General features: G+C 40.6%; 3 protein-coding genes across 3 annotated transcripts; 1 reads left to right on the forward strand and 2 right to left on the reverse strand.

The window, feature by feature from the left end:
- The first annotated feature begins 61 nt into the window (after positions 1 to 61).
- Positions 62 to 1,963, forward strand: K450DRAFT_256962 (uncharacterized protein). The gene is made up of 6 exons (XM_051591587.1): positions 62 to 139; positions 215 to 369; positions 432 to 474; positions 545 to 603; positions 667 to 801; positions 872 to 1,963. Exons 1-6 carry the CDS (start codon positions 88 to 90, stop codon positions 1,676 to 1,678), a joined length of 1,251 nt encoding a protein of 416 aa, XP_051441493.1. The 5' UTR covers positions 62 to 87; the 3' UTR covers positions 1,679 to 1,963.
- Positions 1,943 to 5,002, reverse strand: K450DRAFT_291535 (uncharacterized protein; the record flags this gene model as incomplete). Its single annotated transcript, XM_051593580.1, has 7 exons — positions 1,943 to 2,004; positions 2,280 to 2,394; positions 2,446 to 2,480; positions 2,672 to 2,687; positions 2,801 to 2,833; positions 3,285 to 4,704; positions 4,758 to 5,002. 7 exons carry the CDS (start codon positions 5,000 to 5,002, stop codon positions 1,943 to 1,945), a joined length of 1,926 nt encoding a protein of 641 aa, XP_051441494.1.
- A 4,685-nt stretch (positions 5,003 to 9,687) lies between these two features.
- On the reverse strand, positions 9,688 to 11,145 carry K450DRAFT_256982 (uncharacterized protein; the record flags this gene model as incomplete). Its single annotated transcript, XM_051591588.1, has 4 exons — positions 9,688 to 9,875; positions 10,825 to 10,837; positions 10,903 to 11,037; positions 11,120 to 11,145. Coding segments are annotated over 4 exons (300 nt in total), but the record flags the coding sequence as incomplete, so codon positions are not given.
- Positions 11,146 to 11,507: the final 362 nt, after the last annotated feature.

Raw genomic sequence — 11,507 nt, forward strand, 5'->3', positions numbered from 1 at the left:
ATTTCGTGCGCCGCTCCACCACATTCATTAGGTTGAGTTCAGTTGCAATAAGCTCAAACCCTTGCTTGATTCTCCCTTTCCTCGACAATGGGCATTTTCTCGGAAGAAACGCAGAAGACATCGGTCACTCACTATGTCGGTAAGTGATAACTCTTCTAGATATGGACGCAAAGGAATGCCTTTTGCCTTGTCACTGAAGCGACTCGTTATCAAGACCGGCTTTCCAACTATGACGAAATAGAGTGGTATCAGTTTCAACAGCTCTCAGAAGTTATTCTCATACAAGAAAATGGGCCACGGGAAGCAGTGGAGGCCGTTAGGAAGCGTCTGAAGCACGGTACTTCTCAGCAAAAGATCCGGGTTCTTGAAGTAAGTGTTTAGGCTTCGAAAATCAAAGCTATTGGCATCCTAACACTCTGCTACTCGCGTAGGTTCTTAAATTGCTCATGGAGAACAGTAACCAGCGGTTCCATCGTAGGTGAAGCGTTTTTATTTGATTATTTTGGTCAGCCTCAGACTCATCGTGATGCCCCTGCTTTCATAGGTCAGCTGACATCCAACGAAAAGATGCGCGAACGTATCGAGATCATAATTACCAGTCCGGTAAGAATAACGCATTTGTTCTGGCTCTTCGCTATACAGCGTCATAACACACGATTACAATAGACGGAAGACATGGAGCTTCGAAAGGAATTGGTGTCGTTACTCGGAACTTGGTCTGCTAAATATAAGGATGAGCCAGGTATGCGCGCTATCGCAGACTTATACGAACTTGGAAGGTCCAAACTGGGTCTTGGATCGGTAAGCGATTGATTAAGCGCATCGTGATGAATGAGAGACTGTTACTCATGACTTGGACCTATTGAACTAGTCACGACGGCCAAAGTCCCGCAGTGTGTCTTCTAGACCACCGCAATCGCCTGTTCAAGTATCTCCATCTGCCCCAACCACATCCAATATTATTGATGTTGCAGACGATATACCACCACCACAACCCGTTCGTGCTCCTCAGCAACCTCCTCCGACTAAGGAACAGAAACGGCGCTCGCTCCCTCCTTCAAAACCTGCTGCAGCAAAAACAAAGCCAAGAAGCAACACCGTCAACTCACCACAACAATCTGGTAGTCGCTTCAATTTCCAAACTGCAAAACCGAAAATCATCGAGCAGATTGCTCTTGCTAATCAGAACTGCAATAATTTGATGAATGCGCTCAAGTTAATCAACACCGAAGAGGACCGATGGGAAGTGGAGCTCCAGCATGATGCTCGCATTCAAGAATATGTTGAAAAGTGTGAAGAGAGCAAAAAGAAGATCGTCCGATATACTAGATTGGTTGAGGATGAGGACTGGATAGGTACGCTTCTAGCTACAAACGAAGACCTACTTAAAGCTCTTCAAGCGTACGAAATGATGAGTATTGGTGAAGCTCCGGCGCAAATGCCATCTCCTACTGCCATGCAATCAGCTCCTCCTCCACAACCACCACGTCCCGGCCCTTATCAAACATCTTCGTCTACACCCCCACCTAATGATGCACCTGTTGACATCTCTGGAATGCATATATCTATTCCTCCACCGCCGTCCATGCCAGCTAGACCTGATCCTGCAGATCCATTCGCAGATCCATTTGCTGATCCAGAAACCCCTATTGAGGAATATCCTCGCCATCGCGACTAATGTATGAAGTGAATTGAATATATATGATTCGGTAATCACTGTATGCAGTGTTGACGGATTGTGATCAGAAGCTACCTATCCCCATGTTATTTTTGTTACGGCTTTTATCTTCCCCGAATTGCTGGTCTTCTCTTTTGCCTTTCTACACTCTCAGATTTCTACATAGTTGTATATCCAACATTGAGTCCCTAAACTGTCTCTTCAGTTTTTTGTGCTCGTTTTCTTTGCCTCACGTATTATTAAAATTCTACTTTACGGACGGGTTTATTTTTGCTCGCAAACATATTGGAAGATTGCCGTGGTCTGAATGTAAACTTGTTCATATGCTGGAAGTCACCATACAACAAGTGTTTTATATTAAAGGCTCACTACATAGGTTCGTCCGCAGCGACAATTTGAAGCAACACGTTCGTTATGCGCTGAGCGAACTTGAAGCATTTTAGCAGTTGTTACTTTAGAGCTTAAAATCAAACCATCTCAGAACAACCTGGCTGTAAATAGCCCATATCGACTTGGGCTCAAAGCATGTGATGTGCTAAGATAACTTTGATGACCATACTGTGCTTCGAAAATTTCATAGGGGTCGCATAACATAGCTTACATATAGTAAATGAAATATTCCCCAATTCCCAGTCTTCGACCGTCAAAGAACCTAGTTTTTGACAAGTGTGGCAACTTTTCCAGATTTTTTCGGGTTTGTTTGTTTCGTCACGAAACTGTAAAGCAATAAATTAGCGAGGTTATCCATCGACAGATACAATACTTACATTGACCTTCCAAAATAAAGTTGGTAAGGTTGAAGCTATCAAGTGAAAGCCAGTGTGCGTTGTTCAGTTCTTTCAGTTTCCTATTTTCTCATTCAAGCAGAGGAACATAGTTTTGCAACTGAAGGATGTGCTATTCCTTTGGAGGTAGATCATCCACAGGTCTGCCACTAATACCTATTGACGAGGTATTCGCCATCAATCTATGAGAAAGATAAAGGTTGCTTACTTCCTCTCCATTTGCTCTATGGAAAGAGAAGTTGCTACAGATGGTTGTTATGGATTATAAAGCTGATGGTTTACGCCAACTACAATATTGCCCTCGAAGCATCGATACCGAGCTTGATAAATTGCACACCAAATCCTCAAAATGGTCCATTTGGGTAGTCAGCTATAAAATAACGAAGTCAAGTAATTTTTAATGTAATCATCACAGCCATTGTTCGTTTTCATCTATGGCGGCTAAAGTGGTACAACTTCGCGCACATCCAACCACAAAAAGGCACTAGTTTTATACCTTTGGGAAATCTTAGACCCACCAAAAGACCCAAAAGCAGCATGTATTTCAACAATTACTTAACACATAATCATGCATAGGTCATATTCGCACTTTACACTCCTACATCTTCACTTTGAAAGTATTTCATTTTTGGGTAACAGAATTCAAGAGCAATAAATCATTACATCGAATTTTTGAAATGTTAATCTGAAGACAATTTAGAATGACAAAACATTTGACTTTATATCAATCAAGTCCCTGCTCTGCATACATGCTGGTTTGCAGCGTTTAGCGTGCAAACAGTCAGTGTTCCGCAAACACCTGTCCTAATGCTACCACTTACGCATCTGTACCACCAAGGAGAATGAGGATTAACATCACATCTGTCCCCAGTAAAGCTGCAGGAAGGAGCATTGGAACATCGTATGGCTTGTCCAGTTACGGGATCAGGAGCAGCTTGATTACAAACTTGATCGTTGGCACAGCTTCCAAATCCAATGACGTTGTTGGTGCAGGTTGCATAAAATGGTTGTGAACCAGGGGCGTTGCAATTGAGACCAGTAAAATCACAATAGGTAGTTGGGTTGAAAGGGCAATATCCAAGTATATCCTTGTTCGGGACACAAACTCTTCCAGCACCACATCTTGATCGGACTGTACAGCCACCTTGGCAAATGGTGAACCACGCAGTACTTCCTACATTTTCGCATTGAAAGCCCGTAAAGCTGCAAGGAATACAGGTTGGTGTAGGTGAGGAATCTTCTGATGTCTCTGAAGGAGCAGTAGAAGAGGCAGTGGTTTCCACTCCTCCTATCGTTGGGCATATTGATGCTGGCCCATCTGTGCTTAGACCTCCACCACTAGTGACGGTTCTTGTAACTGTCTCTCCATCGATAGTATCGGTAATTGTTACAGGACCAGAACCTATCGTTGGGCATGTTGATGCTGAGCCATTTGTGCTTGTACCTCCACCATTAGTGACGGTTCTTGTAACTGTTTGTCCATCAATAGTATCGGTAATTGTTGCAGTACCATAACCTGTTGTTGGGCAAGTTGATTCTGGACCATTCGTGCTTGTACCTCCGCCGTTGGTGACGGTTCTTGTAACTATCTGTCCATCAATAGTATCAGTAATTGTTATAGCACCATTCGTGCTTATACCTCCACCATTGGTGACAGTTCTTGTAACTGCCTTTCCATCAATAGTATCGGTAATTGTTGCAGTACCATAACCTGCCGTTGGGCATGTTGATGCTGGACCATTTGTGCTTGTACCTCCACCGTTGGTGACGGTTCTTGTAACTATCTGTCCATCAATAGTATCGGTAATCGTTGCAGTACCATAACCTGTCGTTGGACATGAAGATGCGGCTTCACCTATACTTGTGCCACCACCGTTTGAAACTGTTCTTGTGTATACTCTTCCAGCAATAGTGTCAACGATTACCACACGAGTAGAAGAAACTGAAGGACAAGGAGTCACAACGCCATTTGTAGTTATGCCAGCGCCATTTGTAACAGTTCTGGTGGTAGTCATTCCATTTATAACGTCAGTAATGGTTACGGTACCAGCTACTGTTGTCGATGGTACAGGTGCTGCTAAAGCAGTTTGAACTGAATATTGCGTCTTCTGGCCTTCAGTCACAGTTCTGGTAATTGAGTTGCCGTTTACTATATCCGTAATAACTAGAAAGACTGGAGCTCTTGTGGGAATATTGAAAATTGAGCCTTGACCATTAGTAACTGTTCTCACAAAGGGAGTACTGTCAATGATATCCGTGAATATAGCAGGGGTTGGACTTGTGTGCAGTATGACAATGTTGCAACGTCATCGAAGCAACTTTCTGTAGTTGATTCACATATCACTTGTGTGAGAGTGCACTGCTTGGAATCTTCATAACTATCGCTGTCATCTCCCTTGTTTTCTCTTGACCATAATTTCGCACCCAAAGAATTGCCTTTCGCACCGCGGATTTCAGTACTGCGGACAGTAAATGCTACTGTAACAGTAACAAAGACTACAATGTAATTGTATATTGCTACCCTGCGGAAGAGAACCATGAAGATGTATTTCTATCGATTTTGGACATCTTTTATCTTCCTTGTGCACACCCGATGTACCTCATTTTTCAGGGTTACAATTGACCATTTACTTGATTCAGGGTTACAAGTGAGAGGACAAAGTTGTGGCGCTAACATTTGAAGGGGGTTGTGTGCATTTGAGGCTGTTAAAATCAGGTCACAGAATGGGTCCATAGAATTCCCAAAAGCCGCGAGGGGGCTTCCATCAGAAAATTTATGTAAATACCTATTTCCATGAAGCAAGTCTTTGTTCCAATCATATGGAAAGTCACCAGTACGTAATTAACAATCAAACATGTTATTGCTGTAATGTAGTTCGCAAATGCAAAGAAATAAGATTATGGAAAGCACTATATATCCCTTGAATTTCACAGTTCCTTGTACGACACATAATGCATGTACTCGAATAGATATCAATGTAAAATTCAATCGTGCAGGTAGCATATTTTTTACTGGTAAACTTTTGCTAGCATTGAGACCCCAGCGAGGCAGGGGCTGTCCCTGTACTGTACTCCCAATCGCACTATGATTTCCGCTGTACATCACTCATACCTTCAAAGGCCGTTTGCTATGGTGCTCAATATGCAGTGCAGACCAATCATTTGAACCTGTTCAAGGTATTGTGCAAGGATCCGCAATCAAGCTCCTAAATTGAACTAAAATTAACAATGCCATCCCGTACAGGTATGCATGTGCGAGGGTGATTGACATAGATTGTCTCACTAGACCTATGTAGTTTTCTATGGTCTTGTTGACGTTGATGGTGATTCTTACCATCAGGATGTGCGCATTGACTAAATCAGCTGCATATCCATTATCTTGATCCAATAGCAATGCTTTGATAGCTGCTTATCATAGAAGTCCTCAAGAAATTGATATGTCTGGTAGGTCATCATTCAAAACAAAATTAAATTTAAGTATCCATTACCAGACTTAGGTACGGATAATACTTTTATATTGTGTACGTCATTGAATATAATCAACATAAGCAGATGCTTATAGCCTTCGAACGTGCCTGCTTTTTCAGTAGTGTTTTCCCTTGCTTTCGTTCACGGTGATGAGAGGAAATTTCTCACGTTAACAGAATTATTTAATGGAGCTTCCTGATCATTCAAACACTATGTTCACCAATAGCACTGTGGCGCTTGAAAGCATGGTGTTCTAAGGGGCAAGTTCTACATCACGCCAAAGGAGCAGTGCCGCTCTTGTCAGGACATTGATTGGAGAGATACACGATGCAAAGTCGCAAATTTTTATACTGTTACATCCTTGAAACCTGCACCCGGATGATCTTTCTCTTTGGATGAAAGACTATAACAAAACTCCTGGAAATCATCCTTTGCATCATACTAAGCTATTAATTTTAAGAAGGTCACAATCTATCGGCTACACACTACGAAAGCGGTACTCATCAACTGTTACTGTCCTTACAACCCTTGCATGTCAAAGCTTATTTCAACTTCTCCCTACAGACATCTCAGAACAAGGATTGGAGTGCGAGAAGACTCTAATTTTGTGCACCTTTTCAATCCATTAGGTCCAATGAAAGGTCCAACGAATTCTTATAATAACCTTGACTGAAGGAAAAAATTTATTCAACGCGATGCCATATATTTTTGTACTATATTCAGAACGGCAGACGTTATAGCTTGCGCTTGATTATTTTTCACGTCTTAGACGTGAAAACATTGAGCAGTAATCCTTCTTACGAAAGACAAATTCATGTGGAATAAGACGATTGGATCGACAATTGGGTCTTGTTTGCATAAGGTTAGACTTTGGATAGTGTGGTATGAGCTTTATCGGTTGCTTTAAATCTTGTTTATTTTGATAGTATTTGATCAACACTGTTCACGATAAATCCCTCTAACAGAAAAAGTCGTAGCCAGGTGTGATCTAAGCTAGTGACTTTCTTCGGAATTTCTCTGAAGCAGTATGTCTGGTATCGAACTCAAAACCTTAGATAGTGCCTGCAGTCTAGATGAAGACATCAGAGTGGGTGAGCCATTAGAAGCTTTCAGCCAACTTTTATATGGTGCGGTGGACATCTAAGAGAGTTGGACATTTAAGGGCTGTCTACGAAGTCATACAGCAGCCACCCTTTCAGCAAACTTTACCGTCATTTACCACTGCGTAGATTTCCAAGCCCATGTCCTAAATGCCAATTTCATTGAATTGCTAAAAAACGAGGACTACATCGATGTAGCCTACTTTAGAGTTGACAAGGGGACCCAATTTCAAATCATTTGATCTACGCGGTCTTTAAATCCACCTTTTTGCTTCGAATCCATTTTCTAATAACAGCATTCCTCATGAATGTCGTTTTACCATTCACTCTTACGCATCTCAATTCCTTTCATCTGTTATTTTTCCAAATCACTACATCAATCGACTCTATAATTTCACTTTTTCCTCACCATTTCATAATAGTCATCGCCAGATATCGACAAGATCATTCCAGTGCGGCATATGCTTAACCAATGAACTTCAAGCTTATCAACACTACTTAGAGAGCCTCTATCGATTACGGGAGTATGAGTTTCAAGTAAAAATGACAACATTTAGCTTAGTGCTCACCATTAATGTTCGTTTCCTTCCGTGAATGCCTAAGTGACCTATCCTCAAATATCTCCTGCAACTTCCGCAAGACCTTCAGTATCTATCTATCAGCGTTAATGGCCGATAAGGGTATCAGGTGTAAAAGGTATGATAAGATATATGATAAAACTTTTTATGAAAGAATTAAATTATTTCTATAAATGGCAGTCGACCTTTGATCAACAGAGGAAGGTGTTAAGATGGCGTGTCATAAAAAATGAGAGTCGATGAAGCAAGCCAATGAGATGGAGTAGGGGAATCAAAGCAATTAAGGGAAACAGAGCTAGATGGTATAATATTGTGCCATATTTAGATAGCTTCTACAAGCATATTCGCAACATGTTAGACAGTTTGCAGTGATGATATAGCTACAAACTTATTGATTGGTATTATTGCGTGATAGAAATTTGCATATAACCTGTTTCATTTAACGAGTACTAGAAACAGTGATAAATTACTGAAGAGTCAGCTGTCTCATACCTATCGAAAGTAATCAGGTTTCAAGGAAGCAAAAGGTTTCTTGGTCGTGGCGTATACTCCTTTGCTATTACAAAAGAGATCAGCGAACATACTGTTCTATCAATAAATGGATCAGAAATTGCTTTAATTTGTTCGAGTAAAACTAAGAAGCTTTCTCCACTCCGGAATGATATGAGTCGATGGAACAATTGACCAATGAGCTTCGTTATGAACTGAGAGAAAGCGAGAAGAAAGGCGATGTTTCAATATGAAGTTTGATATATTAGATCGAAGCTTAGATATAATGAATTATAACACCAATTTAATTTATTTATGGAATATATAGAGGGCAATCGTTGTGATCTTTCAAACCAATGGAATACATCGATCAATTCCTTGAGATTTACAGCGAACGATCTGGATTCATGTACTTGGCAAATATTAGATATCTCGAAAGGTTATCATGGAATTGCATCATCTGTCCAGTCTTGTGCAATTCCTTTTTTTTGTTCAAACGACGTATTTAACGACGTATTTACTTTCAGTTGAATTAGATTTTTCTAGCTTAATAAGCCCCTTTTATTGTACAGATTGAAAAGAACGTCAGCGGGTGCAACGTTGCTTTAAGAAGAAGAAAGAGCGGAGTGATCAAGCCTCGTGACAAATGAGACATGGGAGTATTATAGAGGTAAAGAAAAATGAAATAAGTAGGGAAAAGTCTTGAAAGAGAAATGGAAGGAAGAGAAAGCTCATAAGAGAAGAAGGAAAGAGAAACCTGAAGGGAAGCATGTCAATGTGTTATTCAGGGACGAACAAGGGGTTAAAACTCAACGTCAATATGGCAAGTGACAAAATGTCCAAAGTGGAGAACGCAATTAGCCATGGCATAGCCTCCTTAAAAAAAGGGCGAGGAGGCTGTAGGAATTAGAGAAGCATCAACAATAGAACAACGTTTGATCTGTACCGTTGGCTTGGATCCAATGCATAAGAACTTACAGTGATCTTCAAGTGGCCACGTTTGTTAACATTAATGTTCCAAAAATCCATAACGAAATAATATTTCGTTTGGGTTGGTTTGGTTTGGTTTGGTTTGCTTATACTACGATGTGCATTGGATTAAACAATCCTTTATTGTTACATGTTCTCTGCATCTAGTAACTTTTTCATTAGCAACAGCATCATACTGCTGCATTCAAACTCGGGCTTTAGCCTATTCCACAGATGTGGAACACTACTCATGGATTAGCAGAGCATATGTTCATTTCTTCACGGTGCTTAATTTTGTGTATACTTTAAAACTTAGAGGAGAACTCACGACCCAGACAAGCAGACTACATATAGTAGACTTAAATAACAGCGTGATATTGAAAAGTTACTGCGGCCTCTGATGTTATTCTACATGTCCCCACCACCTTAATCGCTGCATCTTTTTGCATTCTGTTTGTAGGATCAGAGTTGTCGATGACCACTCAGTCGTTCTCCCTCAGTCAGCATGTTTGTCATTATATCAGCCCTCGCTTTTGATCAAATTCTTCAACAGGATCAAGAACGCTGAATTGATAGTTAAGCATAGATATTTATGACCACTAGCCTCAACTAAATCTCGAACTGCAATTGGAGCATGGATAGGGCATTGTCCGTTATCAGATAATAGCCGTTGGTGTTGTTTTTATGCAACACACCCCATAACATTGCACATTGTGTTGGTTAAGTGCTCTGTTAGCGTGCTAAGTCTACCGTTAACATCATACACCAACCTCCCATCCACTTTCCTATTATTAGACGTTACGACAGCCTGTAGTTTTTCTAATGAAATGACAATGACTCTTGCCCCTGGTAAGGTACCCAATCCAATATGTTGAAAATACCATCATTTTGGCGGTATGCCTTTGGGAGAGAATTTACCTAAAATAAGGGCCATGGTGCCTTTGAATTACAAATTAGTCTCTGCTTCATCAATGAAAACGCATCTCATAGTGAAATCAAGTCTGATGTCTCTTCCGCTTTTCTACTCTCTCCTTTCGCAATTTTATAAATCGATCAGTAATTCTTGCCAAAGGTAATATTTCCAGCTTTTCAACGTAGGTTTACTTTGCCCTCTGGACAAGTGCCTATGTAATGCTGAGACTGATATAGATAATCCTTCGAATGCCTCTTGTAGCTTCTGCCTGGTGTCAGCAAATACAGACGATGGATGCCAATATATATTTATCAGAAATTATGGATAAGCTTCTGTCAGGTTGCCCGTATTTTCTGGATATTACTTTTTGATTGCCAGAGGTCAGATGCTGGTTTTCGTTGTAATTATACTTTAGTGTTGAGCAGTTCTTATGGTTAATATCAGTAATCAAAGCAACCTGTTCGCAGTCTTACCTTTTTTCTATAATATATGTTGATCTGCTGTAAGCGTAAAAAAAAACCGTGTACAAAACGATATTTCATTTACCAACGTCAACTGACTGATGGAATTTTAAATTTATGTTTTGGTGTTTACATTTTGCATTCTGGACGCAGTGAGCCAACTTTGAAAGTGTTTGCTTCATACTGTCTGTAGATTTGTATTTCTAAACGATAATTCATCGAAACCATTGACATTATGAGGTATGTTTCTCTAATTTGGTAGGCGTTCACACTCTTCATAGCGGATATGGTTCTAAGGATGGGAGCTTTCATTTTTTTTATTATAAAAGAGCATCTTTAGCCGAAATCTCAGAATTCATTTGTTGAATGCGAGCATAAAGTACAGTATCTCTTTGCCTTCGACATCAAGCAGTTCACTATAGCCTAGTTGCCTAGTAAATTTACCTTTTATGGAAACAAACGTATTTTTGTCATAAAAACGAATGGCGTGCATCTTGCTGTATCTTTTACACCAAATGCTCCAATCGGCTATCCATGGCAACAGCCGTATACTGGAGAGCGCGTAGATGTCGCAGGGCGAGTTTGAGTCTACATAACTTAGGCATTCACCCGAGAAAATGAACTTTAATGCTCGCCACTAAAGTCGATGTCATCATCCATAACCGAAAGTCAACATACCTGGTACTGGCGTACAAATGAGCTATCGCTGAGAAGGACACATCGATTGGTTGAGTTAATGCCGCATAGGAATGGTCAAGTTTAAATAGTTTATATCTGGCGATTACGATTATGAAATAGTGGGAGAATATGAAATAAGAAAGTAAAATGATGTAGAAATAGACTGAAGGTGGAAATGAACGGAATTGAGTTGGGGAAGGGTGGAATGTAGAACGACATTCATGTCATTCTCGATGAACTGGAGGTTTTGATTAATTTTTGAAACCCCGCTGGCGGCAAGATTTTGCTTGCCCTGATAGCTTTAAGGAAACTTTCATTGCGTGATGGAATGAGCGTCAGCGAGGACATAGCGCGGGAGGGACATTAAAATTGATATGTAAAGAGATTG

Source organism: Umbelopsis ramanniana (assembly GCF_025399195.1).
Source record: "Umbelopsis ramanniana AG unplaced genomic scaffold K450scaffold_64, whole genome shotgun sequence".
In the NCBI taxonomy this organism is placed as follows: domain Eukaryota; kingdom Fungi; phylum Mucoromycota; class Umbelopsidomycetes; order Umbelopsidales; family Umbelopsidaceae; genus Umbelopsis; species Umbelopsis ramanniana.